This window comes from Bombina bombina, chromosome 6, assembly GCF_027579735.1.
Source record: "Bombina bombina isolate aBomBom1 chromosome 6, aBomBom1.pri, whole genome shotgun sequence".
Lineage (NCBI taxonomy): Eukaryota > Metazoa > Chordata > Amphibia > Anura > Bombinatoridae > Bombina > Bombina bombina.
The window spans coordinates 709,969,376-709,987,269 of record NC_069504.1 but is presented as its reverse complement, the minus strand read 5'-3'; the positions used below and the strand labels follow the sequence as shown (position 1 = coordinate 709,987,269).

Here is a 17,894-nt window from a genome sequence, read left to right as displayed (position 1 = left end):
CACAAGCTACATGTAACGTTTTGCTTTTATTTAACTTTGAAAAATATCAACAACAAAAAACGTTACTGTCACTTTAAATTTTAAAATAAACTTATTTTTTTATTTTATCTACCGCAAAGCAGCAGCTCACTATAAACCTCAGACAGCCTCTTCACCTCAGCACTCTTTGCTGAGGTGCCTACCTGTCCTGCTGGTAACCGGAATCAAAGCTTTTTCAATGATCCGGACTAAACCCAGAGCCGCTCAAAACGGCTACGAAGCGAACGCAAGCAGAGCCGCAACAATTACATCCACTCCGGAACTTCAGGAAGTGAACCGTAAAGGCGCGCAACACTAACTTGCCGCCTCAGAAAAGCCTGCGTTTCTTATTTGTGGGCGTACCTATTAGAAACTGCATGGTCGCCATTAACTACTATGTAGTGCCGCTGACAGAGTAAGTAAAAAACACTACAGATTCTCTACAAAGTCCAGATCAAAACCGGAATAATAAAAATTATAACTGAGCCTTTCCAAAAGATTTTCGTCCCGAGTGCCTGCATAAACTGCCTACTTTAATCCTATTAACCCTAAATAAGATTAATAGTATTTAACGTCCCAAACAGACTCAATTGTTGAAGTGTCATATTCTCTCTTACTCAAGAAAATAAAATTAGGCACTTGCCTGAATTTCGATCTGCAGCAGGGCAGCTCACTTGGTATGAGAGGGCACCCTTCCCCACATGGACCCGTGGAAATATTTGGAAAGACCGAACAATTCTACTCAGGCTTTCAGGATAGGGCAGCAATAACTGTTTGGGAGGCGCAGTGAGAATTATACCCCACAAGTTCCCAATTGCTTAAAAGCCACCAATGCTCTACTGAAGAGACTGACGTGGGCTACGGCTAAACACCAGGAAAGATCAGAACAAACCTGCTCTGCTTTAAAATAATAATATCTTGATTGTAGAATTTTCTTTCAGACACCTAAACTTTATCACCTCCTTGCAACGCAGGCAAAGAGAATGACTGGGGTTTGAGGGAAGGGAGGTGATACTTAACAGCTTTGCTGTGGTGCTCTTTGCCTCCTCCTACTGGCCAGGAGTGATATTCCCAATAGTAATTACTGATGATCCGTGGATTTACCGTGTCATTAGAAAGAAATAGAGGAATTAACCCCTTAAAGGGACAGTCTAGGCCAAAATAAATTTTCATGATTCAGATAGAGCATGTAATTTTAAACAATTTTCCAATTTACTTATATCCCCAATTTTGCTTTGTTCTCTTGGTATTCTTAGTTGAAAGCTTAACCTAGGAGGTTCATATGCTAATTTCTTAGACCTTGAAGCCCACCTCTTTCAGATTGCATTTTAACAGTTTTTCACCACTAGAGGGTGTTAGTTCACGTATTTCATATAGATAACACTGTGCTTGTGCACGTAAAGTTATCTGGGAGCCATCACTGATTGGCTAGACTGCAAGTCTGTCAAAAGAACTGAAAAAAGGGGCAGTTTGCAGAGGCTTAGATACAAGATAATCACAGAGGTTAAAAGTATATTATTATAACTGTGTTGGTTATGCAAAACTGGGGACTGGGTAATAAAGGGATTATCTATCTTTAAAAACAATAAAAATCTGGTGTAGACTGTCCCTTTAAGTGCTTCAGTCCCCTTACTAAAGTAGGAAAAGCACATACCTTGGAGCTTCAACTGCATGGCAGGTATAGCATCTCAGGTCTGACAGATTCAGACGACTTCTGACAGGGACCTGAAAGAAAGAAAAGCAGAGTAACCAACCCTGGTTTTCTATATAGGGGTTAGCATAAATTGTTGGAGGAGAAACAAGGACTACTCTGCCGACCTCCAACAGCTAATAGCCACCACAACTCTTACTCAAAAGGATTACGTGGACACAGCATTACGCCAATCCTGGCTTGCAGGGAAACTACCCATTAAAGGATTAATTTTCTTCAGACACCATCTTCGCTCACCCCCATGCTGGGGTGTTCTTTGCCTGCTCCTGGTGGCCAGGAGTTGAATTCCCACTAGTAATTACAATGGATTTGTAGACTCTCCATGCCATTAGAAAGAAATGCCCATGAACCTACCTCCACGTCAAATACATTTATGATGTTAATCACTAATTAAACTATTGGATTTGTGGGAGGGCACAGTTTTGACAGTGAGTCCCCCCTGCCCCGATCTTGATTGGTTAATTTCCATAAACAATCAGGACTGCATAAAAATATATAAAATCCAAAGGCTTCACAGACCAATAGTGTGTGAACAAACACTGCTGCCAGAAGACAGACAACTCTAGAACATGTTTTTTGTGGGTGTGTGTTTTCCTTAAGCACACTGAGAAAAGGGTACTGTTATCTCTTGCAGCTATTAACTGTGGAATCTACTAACCCTGCTTAATTTTAGTCTTTTAAATTTATTCTACAACTTATATATATACTGTTTTTCATACAACCTGTACCTTCTGCTTGCTATATTGCTAGAAAGGTGTACCTGCCAGTAAGCTTCATACCAAGAAGCACTGTCAAACTTTCTTCCATTTAATTTGTTTCAAAGTATCCATTTTACCTGCTTGATTATTTTCAATCGTTAAAAAAGTGAGTGTACAGCCTGTATAACAGTGTACATTTGCTGTCCCCTCAAAATAACTCAACATTAATGTCTAAACCGTTGGCAACAAAAGTGAGTACACCCCTAAGTGGAAATGTCCAAAATGGACAGTTCTTTGCTATGAGGTGCCATGTTGAACTTCCAGTGACCAGTATGAGAGAGTGTGAGAGCGATAACACCAAATTTAACATACCTGCTCCCCATTCACACCTGAGACCTTGTAACACTAACGAGTCACATGACACCGGGGAGGGAAAATGGCTAATTGGGCCCAATTTGGACATTTCCACTTAAGGGTGTGCTCACTTTTGTTGCCAACGGTTTAGACATTAATGGCTGTGTGTTGTTATTTTGAGGGGACAACAAATATACAGTTATACAGGCTGTACACTCACTACTTTTCATTGTAGCAAAGTGTCATTTCATAAAAAGATATAATAGAATATTTACAAAAAATGTGAGGTGTACTCACTTTTGTGGGATACTGTGTTTATATAATATATATATACATATATACACACATATATATACATATATATACACATATATATACACATATATATATATACACACATATATACATACATATATATATATATATATATATATATATATATATATATATATATATATATATATATATATATATAGGAAGTCACTCACAGGGTCTTTGCAAAAAACATAAGTATTCTTTAATCTAGACGTTTAAGGTATTACCCCGTTTTCAAAAGATCAGCAGCATAACAAATAGTGTACTCACCCCCTTTACATACCCCTGCACATCATACCCCGTCTGGTTACCATGACGATTTGCGTGACATTGGGTCACGTGACGTCGGGTGACTTCAGTTTGATGTGCAAGGGTATGTAAAGGGGATTAGTACACTGTTTGTTATGATGCTGATCTTTTGAAAACGGGGTAATACCCGAAACGTCTAAATTAAAGAATACTTATGTTTTTTGCAAAGACCCTGTGAGTGACTGCCTTTATACTGGACTTATTTATCTTTGAAGTGCACCCAGGGAAGTGAGAGCACAATAAGACGCTGTGAGCTGGAGTGCTACTACACCTTCTACTGCAGTATATATATATATGTATATAATATCACACGCACGTGCACACACACACCAAAAAGGATCTGTGATTTTATATATATATATATATATATATATATATATATATATATATATATATATATATATATATATATATATATATATTTGCATTAATTAATCAAAATAAAATTTCAAGTAAAATTTCAAGTAATACAATATGCTCAGCTTACGTGTTCTTCCTGTGAACCCTTTTCTTCTCCAGCCTCATCCAGTTCATATAACTGACGGATCAAACCCCTCTGACGTTGTCGCTGACGTTCTGCGGTAATAGGCGAGTATGCAGTGCTCAAGTCCTGAGACCTCAGAAAGGAAATAAAGAGTACCCTTACTCCTACAGATCTCTCCCACCAATTACATGTATCTGTCGGCATGGTAATGTGCCTACCATGATGGAAGGATTTTCTTACCTGCGCTGCACAATCACCCAGTCGTGTGTATAAACTTTTAAAGCATCTCGAACCCGAGAATCCAGCTTTCTGCAGAGGAAGTAACAATTACGATGCTGTGATTCCAAAGTCATTTTAGGGGCATACAAATGATTAGTATTTTCCCCCTCTTAGTGCTATAGCTCCAGCATATCTGAGTTAATGACCTAGATTCAATAAAACTCAGTAAAACTAATATCTCACTGAAAAAACATCACCGCAGTAAATGGAGAGATCAGCTCCACTGTAATCAATGGAGCTGCTTCTATCCATCAACATAAACCCATTTCCACAAGGATGACAGCATCATAAAAGTGTTTTAAAAACATTACTAAACAAACTAATAAAAACAAGCAAACAACAGCATATATATAACAGTTAACCCTAATACAAATAACAGCAAGAGAGAGACAACCAGCTTTGATAAAGGGAGACACAATGGTAAGATCAGATATCTCAAGCGGCAACGTCATCATTCTGAATCAGGATTCAGGTGAAAAATCCTGACCAACCCTTTTTGTCACATCTACAAGACTTCTGTAACATAACAATACAGGAATGCAAATATTTAAAAATGACAAACAGGTTTACAGATCCGTTTTGCAAAAATGTTTGTGAAAACTTGCAGTTGTATTTATTGCTTTTTGTTCATGTTTCACAAGCAAGATATATTAATGTGTGAAATGCCCACTTGTGATCAGCTGAAAAAGAAGGCTGAAATGAGCCTTAAAGGGACATAAAACCCCAAATTTTTTCTTTCATGTTTCAGATAGAACAATTTTAACCCCTTCACGACATAGGTCGTGCCAGGAACGTCCTACAAAAAAATACCCTTCATGACCAAGGACGTTCTTGGCACATCCTCTGGGGTTTTAAGCGGTGGAAGCGATCCTGATCGCTTCCAGCCACTTTTATGGTATTGCAGTGATGCCTCAATATTGAGGCATCCTGCAATACCATTTTTTTACACTGATGCAGAGAGCGCCACTCTGTGGCCCTCTCTGCACCAGTAGCGATAGTGCAGATCGTTAATGGGTGGGAGCATTAGGTTCCTGTATGCGCAATGTGCATGCCGGGTATTGGGAGCGTGCGGGGGGCCTGCAGGGGGCACGCACGCGCGAAGAACCACTGCCACCAATGTAATTGAATGGGAAGAAGGGAGAGGAGAAAAAATAATGATCAAAGGATCTGGAAGGGGGATATTGAGGGGGCAGCTACACTACAGAAAAACATAATTTATGCTTACCTGATAAATTCCTTTCTCCTGTAGTGTGATCAGTCCACGGGTCATCATTACTTCTGGGATATTAACTCCTCCCCAACAGGAAGTGCAAGAGGATCACCCAGCAGAGCTGCTATATAGCTCCTCCCCTCTACGTCACACCCAGTCATTCGACCAAGAACCAACGAGAAAGGAGAAGCTAAAGGGTGCAGTGGTGACTGGAGTATAATTTAAAAAATTTAGACCTGCCATAAAAACAGGGCGGGCCGTGGACTGATCACACTACAGGAGAAAGGAATTTATCAGGTAAGCATAAATTATGTTTTCTCCTGTTAAGTGTGATCAGTCCACGGGTCATCATTACTTCTGGGATACCAATACCAAAGCAAAAGTACACGGATGACGGGAGGGATAGGCAGGATCTTTATACAGAAGGAACCACTGCCTGAAGAACCTTTCTCCCAAAAATAGCCTCCGAAGAAGCAAAAGTGTCAAATTTGTAAAATTTGGAAAAAGTATGAAGCGAAGACCAAGTTGCAGCCTTGCAAATCTGTTCAACAGAGGCCTCATTCTTAAAGGCCCAAGTGGAAGCCACAGCTCTAGTGGAATGAGCTGTAATTCTTTCAGGAGGCTGCTGTCCAGCAGTCTCATAGGCTAAACGTATTATGCTACGAAGCCAAAAAGAGAGAGAGGTAGCCGAAGCTTTTTGACCTCTCCTCTGACCAGAGTAAACGACAAACAGGGAAGATGTTTGTCGAAAATCTTTAGTTGCTTGTAAATAAAATTTTAGGGCACGAACTACATCTAGATTGTGCAGAAGTCGTTCCTTCTTTGAGGAAGGATTAGGACACAAGGATGGAACAACAATCTCCTGATTGATATTCCTGTTAGTGACTACCTTAGGTAAGAACCCAGGTTTAGTACGCAGAACTACCTTATCCGAGTGAAAAATCAGATAAGGAGAATCACAATGTAAGGCTGATAACTCAGAGACTCTTCGAGCCGAGGAAATAGCCATTAAAAATAGAACTTTCCAAGATAACAATTTTATATCAACGGAATGAAGGGGTTCAAACGGAACGCCCTGTAAAACGTTAAGAACAAGGTTTAAACTCCATGGCGGAGCAACATTTTTAAACACAGGCTTAATCCTGGCCAAAGCCTGACAAAAAGCCTGAACGTCTGGAACTTCTGACAGACGTTTGTGTAACAAAATGGACAGAGCTGAGATCTGTCCCTTTAAAGAACTAGCGGATAAGCCCTTTTCTAAACCCTCTTGTAGAAAAGACAATATCCTAGGAATCCTAACCTTACTCCAAGAGTAACCTTTGGATTCGCACCAATATAGGTATTTACGCCATATTTTATGATAAATCTTTCTGGTAACAGGCTTCCTAGCCTGTATCAGGGTATCAATTACTGACTCAGAGAATCCACGTTTTGATAAAATCAAGCGTTCAATCTCCAGGCAGTCAGCTTCAGAGAAATTAGATTTTGATGTTTGAAAGGACCCTGAATCAGAAGGTCCTGTCTCAGAGGCAGTGACAAAAGGTGGACAGGATGACATGTCCACTAGATCTGCATACCAGGTCCTGCGAGGCCACGCAGGCGCTATTAGAATTACTGATGCTCTCTCCTGTTTGATTCTGGCGATCAATCGAGGAAGCATCGGAAAGGGTGGAAACACATAAGCTCTCCCGAAGGTCCAAGGTGCTGTCAAAGCATCTACTAGGGCCGCTCCCGGATCCCTGGATCTGGACCCGTAACGAGGAAGCTTGGCGTTCTGTCGAGACGCCATGAGATCTATCTCTGGTTTGCCCCAACGTCGAAGTATTTGGGCAAAGACCTCCGGATGAAGTTCCCACTCCCCCGGATGAAAAGTCTGACGACTTAGGAAATCCGCCTCCCAGTTCTCCACTCCCGGAATGTGGATTGCTGAGAGATGGCAAGAGTGAGACTCTGCCCAACGAATTATCTTTGATACTTCCATCATCGCTAGGGAGCTTCTTGTTCCTCCTTGATGGTTGATGTAAGCTACAGTCGTGATGTTGTCCGACTGAAATCTGATGAACCCCCGAGTTCTTAACTGGGGCCAAGCCAGAAGGGCATTGAGAACTGCTCTCAATTCCAGAATGTTTATTGGCAGGAGACTCTCCTCCTGAGTCCATGATCCCTGAGCCTTCAGGGAATTCCAGACAGCGCCCCAACCTAACAGGCTGGCGTCTGTTGTTACAATTGTCCAATTTGGCCTGCTGAATGGCATCCCCTTGGACAGATGTGGCCGAGAAAGCCACCACAGAAGAGAATTTCTGGTCTCTTGATCCAGATTCAGAGTGGGGGACAAATCTGAGTAATCCCCATTCCACTGACTTAGCATGCACAATTGCAGCGGTCTGAGGTGTAGGCGTGCAAAGGGAACTATGTCCATTGCCGCTACCATTAGGCCGATCACCTCCATACATTGAGCCACTGACGGGTGTTGAATGGAATGAAGGACACGGCAGGCGTTTTGAAGTTTTGTTAACCTGTCTTCTGTCAGGTAAATCTTCATTTCTACAGAATCTATAAGAGTCCCCAAGAAGGGAACTGTTGTGAGTGGAACGAGAGAACTCTTCTTTTCGTTTACCTTCCACCCATGCGATTTTAGAAATGCCAGTACAAACTCTGTATGAGACTTGGCAGTTTGAAAGCTTGAAGCTTGAATCAGAATGTCGTCTAGGTATGGAGCTACCGAGATTCCTCGCGGTCTTAGTACCGCCAGAAGAGCCCCCAGAACCTTTGTGAAGATTCTTGGAGCCGTAGCCAACCCGAATGGAAGAGCTACAAACTGGTAATGCCTGTCTAGGAAGGCAAACCTTAGATACCGGAAATGATCTCTGTGAATCGGTATGTGAAGGTAAGCATCCTTTAAATCCACTGTGGTCATGTACTGACCCTTTTGGATCATGGGTAGGATTGTCCGAATAGTTTCCATTTTGAACGATGGAACTCTTAGGAATTTGTTTAGGATCTTTAAATCCAAGATTGGTCTGAAGGTTCCTTCTTTCTTGGGAACCACAAACAGATTTGAGTAAAACCCCTGTCCGTGTTCCGACCGCGGAACCGGATGGATCACTCCCATTAGTAAAAGATCTTGTACACAGCGTAGAAACGCCTCTTTCTTTATTTGGTTTGTTGACAACCTTGACAGATGGAATCTCCCTTTTGGGGGAGAGGATTTGAAGTCCAGAAGATATCCCTGAGATATGATCTCCAACGCCCAGGGATCCTGGACATCTCTTGCCCAAGCCTGGGCGAAGAGAGAAAGTCTGCCCCCCACTAGATCCGTTCCCGGATCGGGGGCCCTCAATTCATGCTGTCTTAGGGGCAGCAGCAGGTTTTCTGGCCTGCTTGCCCTTGTTCCAGGACTGGTTAGGTCTCCAGCCTTGTCTGTAGCGAGCAACAGCTCCTTCCTGTTTTGGTGCAGAGGAAGTTGATGCTGCTCCTGTCTTGAAATTACGAAAGGAACGAAAATTAGACTGTCTAGCCTTCGGCTTGGCTCTGTCTTGAGGCAGGGCATGGCCTTTACCTCCTGTAATGTCAGCGATAATTTCCTTCAAACCGGGCCCGAATAAGGTCTGCCCTTTGAAAGGTATGTTGAGTAACTTAGATTTAGAAGTAACATCAGCTGACCAGGATTTTAGCCACAGTGCTCTGCGTGCCTGAATGGCGAATCCGGAATTCTTAGCCGTAAGTTTAGTTAAATGTACAATGGCATCTGAAACAAATGAATTAGCTAGCTTAAGTGTTTTAAGCTTGTTTGAAATTTCCTCTATAGTTATTGAGTCAAGAGTCTCTTCCAGGGACTCGGACCAAAAGGCTGATGCGGCCGTGACAGACGCAATACATGCAAGAGGTTGCAATATAAAACCTTGTTGAACAAACATTTTCTTAAGGTAACCTTCTAATTTTTTATCCATTGGATCAGAAAAAGCACAGCTATCCTCCACCGGAATAGTGGTACGCTTAGCCAGAGTCGAAACCGCTCCCTCCACCTTAGGGATCGTCTGCCATAAGTCCCGTGTGGTGGCGTCTATTGGAAACATTTTTCTAAATACAGGAGGGGGGGAAAAGGGCACACCGGGCCTATCCCACTCCTTAGTAATTATCTCTGTAAGCCTCTTAGGTATAGGAAATACGTCAGTACTCGCCGGTACCGCATAGTATCTATCCAGCCTACATAATTTCTCTGGAATTGCAACGGTGTTACAATCATTCAGAGCCGCTAATACCTCCCCTAACAGTACGCGGAGGTTTTCAAGCTTAAACTTAAAATTAGAAATGTCTGAATCCACTCTAATGGGATCAGAACCGTCACCTGCAGATTGAAGCTCTCCGTCCTCATGTTCCGCATACTGTGACCCAGTATCTGACATGGCCCTAGTATTATCAGCGCACTCTGTTCTCACCCCAGAGTGGTCCCGCTTCCCTCTAAGTTCTGGTAATTTAGACAAAACCTCAGTCATAACATTAGCCATGTCCTGCAATGTGATTTGTAATGGCCGCCCTGAAGTACCCGGCGTTACAATATCACGCATCCCCCGAGCGGGAGATGCAGGTACTGACACGTGAGGGGAGTTAGTCGGCATAACTTTCCTCTCGTTGTCTGGTGAATGCTGTTCAATTTGTACAGATTGACTTTTATTTAAAGTAGCATCAATACAATTAGTACATAAATTTCTATTGGGCTCCACTTTGGCTTTAGCACATATAGCACAGAGATATTCCTCTGAGTCAGACATGTTTAACACACTAGCAAATAACCAGCAAACTTGGAAATACTTTTCAATTCACTTTTATAAATAGTATGCAAAAACGCACTGTGCCTTTAAGAAGCACAGAAAGATATGACAGTTGAGTACAATAAAACAGATCATTTTATGAAAACAAACTTTTTTCCCAGTAAAAATACAATTTTAGCAAAGGATTGCTCCCATTAGCAATGGATAACTAGCCCTTTAATAGCAGAAAAAAAGTACAGAATGTAACGTTTTTTATCACAGTCAAGCACAATCTCACAGGTCTGCTGTGAGTGATTACCTCCCTCAAAATAACTTTTGAAGACCCCTGAGCTCTGTAGAGACGAACCGGATCATGCAGGGGAGAAGAACAGACTTGTGACTGAATTTTTGATGCGTAGTAAAAGCGCCAAATTCAGCCCCTCCCCCTCACACACAACAGTGAGGGAGATCAGTAAACTGTCATAAATCACACAAAATGCCCGCCAAGTGGATAAAACTAATGCCCAAATAAGTTTTCACCCAGTACCTCAGAAAAATAAACGATTTCACATGCCAGCAAAAACGTTTAACATCAATAAATGTATTTGTCATAAAAAGCCTGCTGCAAGCCGTTTTTACTGCAAAATAGGCTAAAGCTTTATGTAAACAGTATTATTTCAGTGAAATGCCATTCCCCAGAATACTGAAGTGAAAATATACATACATGACAGCCTGATACCAGTTGCTACTACTGCATTTAAGGCTGAACTTACTTTATATATTTTCTAGTCAATTCCATTCTCAGAAAATAATATGGTGCTACATACCTCTTTGCAGGTGAACCTGCCCGCTGTCCCCTGATCTGAAGTTTACCTCACTCCTCAGATGGCCGAGAACAGCAACATGATCTTAACTACTCCGGTTAAAATCATACAGAAAAAACTCAGGTAGATTCTTCTTCAAATTCTCCCTGAGAAGGAACAACACACTCCGGTGCTGTTTTAAAATAACAAACTTTTGATTGAAGTTATAAAAACTAAGTAAAATCACCACAGTCCTCTCACACATCCTATCTATTAGTTGGGTGCAAGAGAATGACTGGGTGTGACGTAGAGGGGAGGAGCTATATAGCAGCTCTGCTGGGTGATCCTCTTGCACTTCCTGTTGGGGAGGAGTTAATATCCCAGAAGTAATGATGACCCGTGGACTGATCACACTTAACAGGAGAAAATGCATATATTTTATTAGTTGTTTTTTTTTGGGGGGGGGCGGCAAACTGGGTACTGGCAGACTGTCTGCGAGTACCCAAGATGGCGGCAAATAGGTAGCGGGGGGAGGGTTAGAGAGCGGTTTGGGAGGGATCAGGGAGGTTGGGGACTAAGGGGGGCTATTTAAATAGATATTTAATTAAAATTTTAAAAAAATTAAATTAAAAAAAAGCCTTTTATATTAGTACTAGCAGACTTTCTGCTTGTTCTTAAGATGGCGGGGACAATTGTGGGGTGGGGGAGGGAAGATTTGGGAGGGATCAGGGGGTGGTATGTGTCAGGTGGGAGGCTGATCTCTACACTAAAGCTAAAATTAACCCTACAAGCTCCCTAATTAACCCCTTCACTCCTGGGCATAATACAAGTGAGGTGTACAGCAGCATTTTGCGGCCTTCTAATTACCAAAAAACAATGCCAAAGCCAAATGTGTCTGCTATTTCTGAACAAAGGGGATCCCAGAGAAGCATTCACCGCCATTTGTGCCATAATTATTTGTGAAAAAGTGAACGATTTTTTTTATTTGATCGCATTTGGCGGTGAAATGAAATATACCAAAATGGGCCTAGATCAATACTTGGGGTTGTTTAATACACTATGTTTGTAAATAATATCCGTGAGAACCCTAAAGTTTGTGAAAAAGTGAACGATTTTTTTTATTTGATCGCATTTGGCAGTGAAATGGTGGCATGAAATATACCAAAATGGGCCTACATCAATACTTTGGGTTGTCTACTAAAAAAAATATATATACACATGTCAAGGAATATTCAGGGATTCCTAACAGATATCAGTGTTACAATGTAACTAGCGCTAATTTTGAAGAAAAAAAATGGTTTGGAAATAGCAAAGTGCTACTTTTACTTATTGCCCTATAACTTGCAAAAAAAGCAAAGAACATGTAAACATTGGGTATTTCTAAACTCAGGACAAAATTTAGAAACTATTTAGGATGGTTGTTTTTTGGTGATTGTAGATGTGTAACAGATTTTGGGGGTCAAAGTTAGAAAAAGTGCGTTTTTTTCCATTTTTTCATCATATTGTAATTTTTTTTATAGTAACTTAAAAGATACAGTATGATGAAAATAATGGTATCTTTAGAAAGTCCATTTAATGGCGAGAAAACCAGTATATAATATGTGTGGGTACAGTAAATGAGTAAGAGGAAAATTACAGCTAAACACAAACACCTCAGAGATGCAAAAATAACCCTGGTCCCAGACGGTCAACAAATGGAAAAGTGCTCTGGTCACAATGGGGTTAAACAACTTCCCAATTTACTTCCATTATCAATTTTTCTTATTTTTCTTGTTAACTTTTGTTGAAAAACAGGGATGTAAGCTCATGATTGTGCACGTGTCTGCAGCACTATATGGAAGCAGTTTTGCAACAATGTTGTACATTAGCAGCAGCACTATATGGCAGCACTATTTCCTGTCACGTAGCGCTTCAGGCATGTGCACGCTACCTACCTAGGTATCTCTTCAACAAAGGATAAAGTGATAATCAAAGTAAATTGGAAACTTTTTTTAAATTGTATTCTCTATCATGAAAAAAAAAATTGGTTTAATGTCCCTTTAACAAATTTTGAAAGTGATCTCAACTGAACAAAAAGAACCCTCGGCGAGTCGGCAACATAACAAACATCTATGAATCTTGCTCAATATGTCATCCTGCAGTGGGATCTTATACATCCTATAGGTTATCCCTGTCTGCATCACAGGCTCTCACCCCTCTTCAGGTGCTGCTGGCTCTAAGGTACGACATTCCCTTGGCTCATAAAGGATCTCAATGTCGTCAGGAGGAAAGTCACAAATATCTCTCAACGCCTCACTTTCAGCATCAGGGGGGTGACTACAAAGGTATTTTTCAAAATCCAAAGGTTCCACAACATCTGAAAGGGGGACCTTGAAATGAAGAAAGACATAAATAGATAAAGAGGAAACTAAAAATAAAAAACTGAAGAAGGTAATAAAGGTTTGCAAGAGTGTAAGAAAATAAAAGCATCTAAGAATGTCAAGCAATTAGAACACAAGATAATGAGCGAGATGAAAAATAAATTAGAGATATAGAAAAACTCTTATTGACAAAGCTATAAAGGCAAAGTTAATGGAGGTTAGCATGAGAAAAAAATCTGTTTTGACTTACAGTCTGCTGCCCATTTCCCCTCTTCTTGGAGAGCTGCGGAGAACCTCCATATTCCCTGGAAACCTGTTTCCGAACTTCTGAAGCTACAGTTCTGAAAAAATATATATATTTAATTTACTAATTTGTTTTTTTCCTAAATGGACTTGAAAAAATGCATTTGCCTTTTTTATTAATGCAAAATGATATTGCAGTAATCCAGATCCTGAATTCTTTATTGCCCTTGTAACAGCTTATTGCACTGAGCCAGCTCCTGAGTGCCTTATTATACCGCACATTTTATATTGCAGTAACCCAGCTCCTGATACTGCCCCTGTAACAACTTATTGCTATAACCCAGCTCCTGAGTGCCTTATTGCCCCTGTAACAACTTATTGCTATAACCCAGCTCCTGAGTGCCTTATTGCCCCTGTTACTTTTTACCGCAGTAACCCAGATCCTTAGTGCATTATTGCCCCTGTTACTTTTTACCGCAGTAACCCAGATCCTTAGTGCCTTGTTACACCTGTAACATCTTATTGCAGTAACCCAGCTCCTGAGTGCCTTATTGCCCCTGTAACATCTTATTGCAGTAACCCAGCTCCTGAGTGCCTTATTGCCCCTGTAACATCTTATTGCAGTAACCAAGCTCCTGAGTGTCTTATTGTCCTGTAACATCTTATTGCATTAACCCAGCTCCTGAGTGCCTTATTGCCCTGTAACATCTTATTGCAGTAACCTAGCTCCTGAGTGCCTTATTGTCCTGTAACATCTTATTGCAGTAACCCAGCTCCTGAGTGCTTTATTGCCCCTGTAGCATCTTATTGCAGTAACCCTGCTCCTGAGTACTTTATAGCCCCTGTAACATCTTATTGCAGTAACCCAGCTCCTGAGTGCCTTATTGCCCTGTAACATCTTATTGCAGTAACCTAGCTCCTGAGTGCCTTATTGTCCTGTAACATCTTATTGTAGTAACCCTGCTCCTGAGTGCCTTATTGCCCTGTAACATCTTATTGCAGTAACCCAGCTCCTGAGTGCTTTATTGCCCCTGTAACATCTTATTGCAGTAACCCAGCTCCTGAGTGCTTTATTGCCCTGTAACATCTTATTGCAGTAACCCAGCTCCTGAGTGCTTTATTGCCCCTGTAACATCTTATTGCAGTAACCCAGCTACTGAGTGCCTTATTGCCCTGTAACATCTTATTGTAGTAACCCAGCTCCTGAGTGCCTTATTGCCCTGTAACATCTTATTGTAGTAACCCAGCTCCTGAGTGCCTTGTTGAACTGTAACATCTTATTGCAGTAACCCAGCTCCTGAGTGCCTTATTGCCCCTGTAACATCTTATTGCAGTAACCCAGCTCCTGAGTGCCTTATTGCCCCTGTAACATCTTATTGCAGTAACCCAGCTCCTGAGTGCCTTATTGCCCTGTAACATCTTATTGTAGTAACCCAGCTACTGAGTGCCTTATTGCCCTGTAACATCTTATTGTAGTAACCCAGCTCCTGAGTGCCTTATTGCCCCTGTAACATCTTATTGCAGTAACTCAGCTCCTGAATGCCTTATTGTCCTGTAAAATCTTATTGTAGTAACCCAGCTCCTGAGTGCCTTGTTGCACTGTAACATCTTATTGCAGTAACCCAGCTCCTGAGTGCCTTATTGCCCCTGTAACATCTTATTGCAGTAACCCAGCTCCTGAGTGCCTTATTGTCCTGTAACATCTTATTGCAGTAACCCAGCTCCTGAGTGCCTTATTGTCCCTGTAACATCTTATTGCAGTAACCCAGCTCCTGAGTGCCTTATTGCTCTGTAACTTCTTATTGTAGTAACCCAGCTCCTGAGTGTCTTATTGTCCTGTAACATCTTATTGTAGTAACCCAGCTCCTGAGTGCCTTATTGTCCTGTAACATCTTATTGCAGTAACACCGCTCCTGAGTGCCTAATTGCCCCTGTAACATCTTATTGCAGTAACCCAGCTCCTGAGTGCCTTATTGCCCTGTAACATCTTATTGCAGTAACCCAGCTCCTGAGTGCCTTATTGCCCTGTAACATCTTATTTCAGTAACCCAGCTCCTGAGTGCCTTATTTCCCTGTAACATCTTATTGCAGTAACCCAGCTCCTGAGTGCCTTATTGCCCTGTAACATCTTATTGCAGTAACACAGCTCCTGAGTGCCTTATTGCCCTGTAACATCTTATTGCAGTAACCCAGCTCCTGAGTGCCTAATTGCCCCTGTAACATCTTATTGCAGTAACCCAGCTCCTGAGTGCCTTATTGCCCTGTAAGTAACATCTTATTGCAGTAACCCAGCTCCTGAGTGCCTTATTGCCCTGTAACATCTTATTGCAGTAACCCAGCTCCTGAGTGCCTTATTGCCCTGTAACATCTTATTGCAGTAACCCAGCTCCTGCGTGCCTAATTGCCCCTGTAACATCTTATTGCAGTAACCCAGCTCCTGAGTGCCTTATTGCCCTGTAACATCTTATTGCAGTAACCCAGCTCCTGCGTGCCTTATTGCCCCTGTAACATCTTATTGCAGTAACCCAGATCCTGAGTGCCTTATTGCCCTGTAACATATTATTGCCGTAACCCAGCTTCTGAGTGCCTTATTGCCCCTGTAACATCTTATTGCAGTAACCCAGATCCTGAGTGCCTTATTGCCCTGTAACATATTATTGCCGTAACCCATCTCCTGAGTGCCTTATTGTCTGTCACATCTTATTGCAGTAACCAAGCTCCTGAGTGCCTTATTGTCCCTGTAACATCTTATTGCAGTAACCCAGCTCCTGAGTGCCTTATTGCCCTGTAACATCTTATTGCAGTAACCCAGCTCCTGAGTGCCTTATTGCCCCTGTAACATCTTATTGTAGTAACCCAGCTCCTGAGTGCCTTATTGTCCTGTAACATCTTATTGTAGTAACCCAGCTCCTGAGTGCCTTATTGCCTCTGTAACATCTTATTGCAGTAACCCAGCTCCTGAGTGCCTTATTGCCCTGTAACATCTTATTGCAGTAACCCAGCTCCTGAGTGCCTTATTGCCCATGTAACATCTTATTGTAGTAACCCAGCTCCTGAGTGCCTTATTGTCCTGTAACATCTTATTGCAGTAACCCAGCTCCTGAGTGCCTTATTGTCCTGTAACATCTTATTGCAGTAACACCGCTCCTGAGTGCCTAATTGCCCCTGTAACATCTTATTGTAGTAACCCAGCTCCTGAGTGCCTTATTGTCCTGTAACATCTTATTGTAGTAACCGAGCTCCTGAGTGCCTTATTGCCTCTGTAACATCTTATTGCAGTAACCCAGCTCCTGAGTGCCTTATTGCCCTGTAACATCTTATTGCAGTAACCCAGCTCCTGAGTGCCTTATTGCCCTGTAACATCTTATTTCAGTAACCCAGCTCCTGAGTGCCTTATTGCCCTGTAAGTAACATCTTATTGCAGTAACCCAGCTCCTGAGTGCCTTATTGCCCTGTAACATCTTATTGCAGTAACCCAGCTCCTGAGTGCCTTATTGCCCTGTAACATCTTATTGCAGTAACCCAGCTCCTGAGTGCCTAATTGCCCCTGTAACATCTTATTGCAGTAACCCAGCTCCTGAGTGCCTTATTGCCCTGTAACATCTTATTGCAGTAACCCAGCTCCTGAGTGCCTTATTGCCCCTGTAACATCTTATTGCAGTAACCCAGATCCTGAGTGCCTTATTGCCCTGTAACATATTATTGCCGTAACCCATCTCCTGAGTGCCTTATTGTCCCTGTAACATCTTATTGCACTAACCCAGCTCCTGAGTGCCTTATTGTCTGTCACATCTTATTGCAGTAACCAAGCTCCTGAGTGCCTTATTGTCCCTGTAACATCTTATTGCAGTAACCCAGCTCCTGAGTGCTTTATTGCCCCTGTAACATCTTATTGCAGTAACCCAGCTCCTGAGTGCCTTATTGCCCTGTAACATCTTATTGCAGTAACCCAGCTCCTGAGTGCCTTATTGCCCCTGTAACATCTTATTGCAGTAACCCAGCTCCTGAGTGCCTTATTGCCCTGTAACATCTTATTGCAGTAACCCAGATCCTGAGTGCCTTATTGCCCTGTAACATCTTATTGCCGTAACCCATCTCCTGAGTGCCTTATTGTCTGTCACATCTTATTGCAGTAACCAAGCTACTGAGTACCCTATAACGCATGTAATATATTTTTCGCAGTAGCCCAGCTCCTGGGTTTCTGTACTGGCTGTGAAAGTGAAACATGATTTCAGACTGCTTTGCGTGTCTGGGTATTTGCTACATTGTTAGACACACTGGTGTAAATCTGATAATCAGCTAATCCCTCATATTGTATGTGTCAGATGGCAATCCCATATACTGCTGACCGTTCATTTA

The 17,894-nt window shown here is 41.9% G+C and overlaps 2 protein-coding genes across 2 annotated transcripts in view; one reads left to right on the top strand and one right to left on the bottom strand.

The window, feature by feature from the left end:
- LOC128663515 (golgin subfamily A member 6-like protein 22) overlaps positions 1–17,894 on the top strand; it is a 274,060-nt gene that overhangs the window by 92,502 nt on the left and 163,664 nt on the right. The window lies entirely within an intron of this gene.
- Positions 1–17,894, bottom strand: part of DOCK6 (dedicator of cytokinesis 6) — a 360,578-nt gene that overhangs the window by 282,914 nt on the left and 59,770 nt on the right. The window contains 4 exon segments of the mRNA XM_053717880.1: positions 3,893–4,022; positions 4,130–4,198; positions 13,126–13,301; positions 13,543–13,633. Of these exon segments, the coding sequence (XP_053573855.1) occupies positions 3,893–4,022; positions 4,130–4,198; positions 13,126–13,301; positions 13,543–13,633 (466 nt within the window).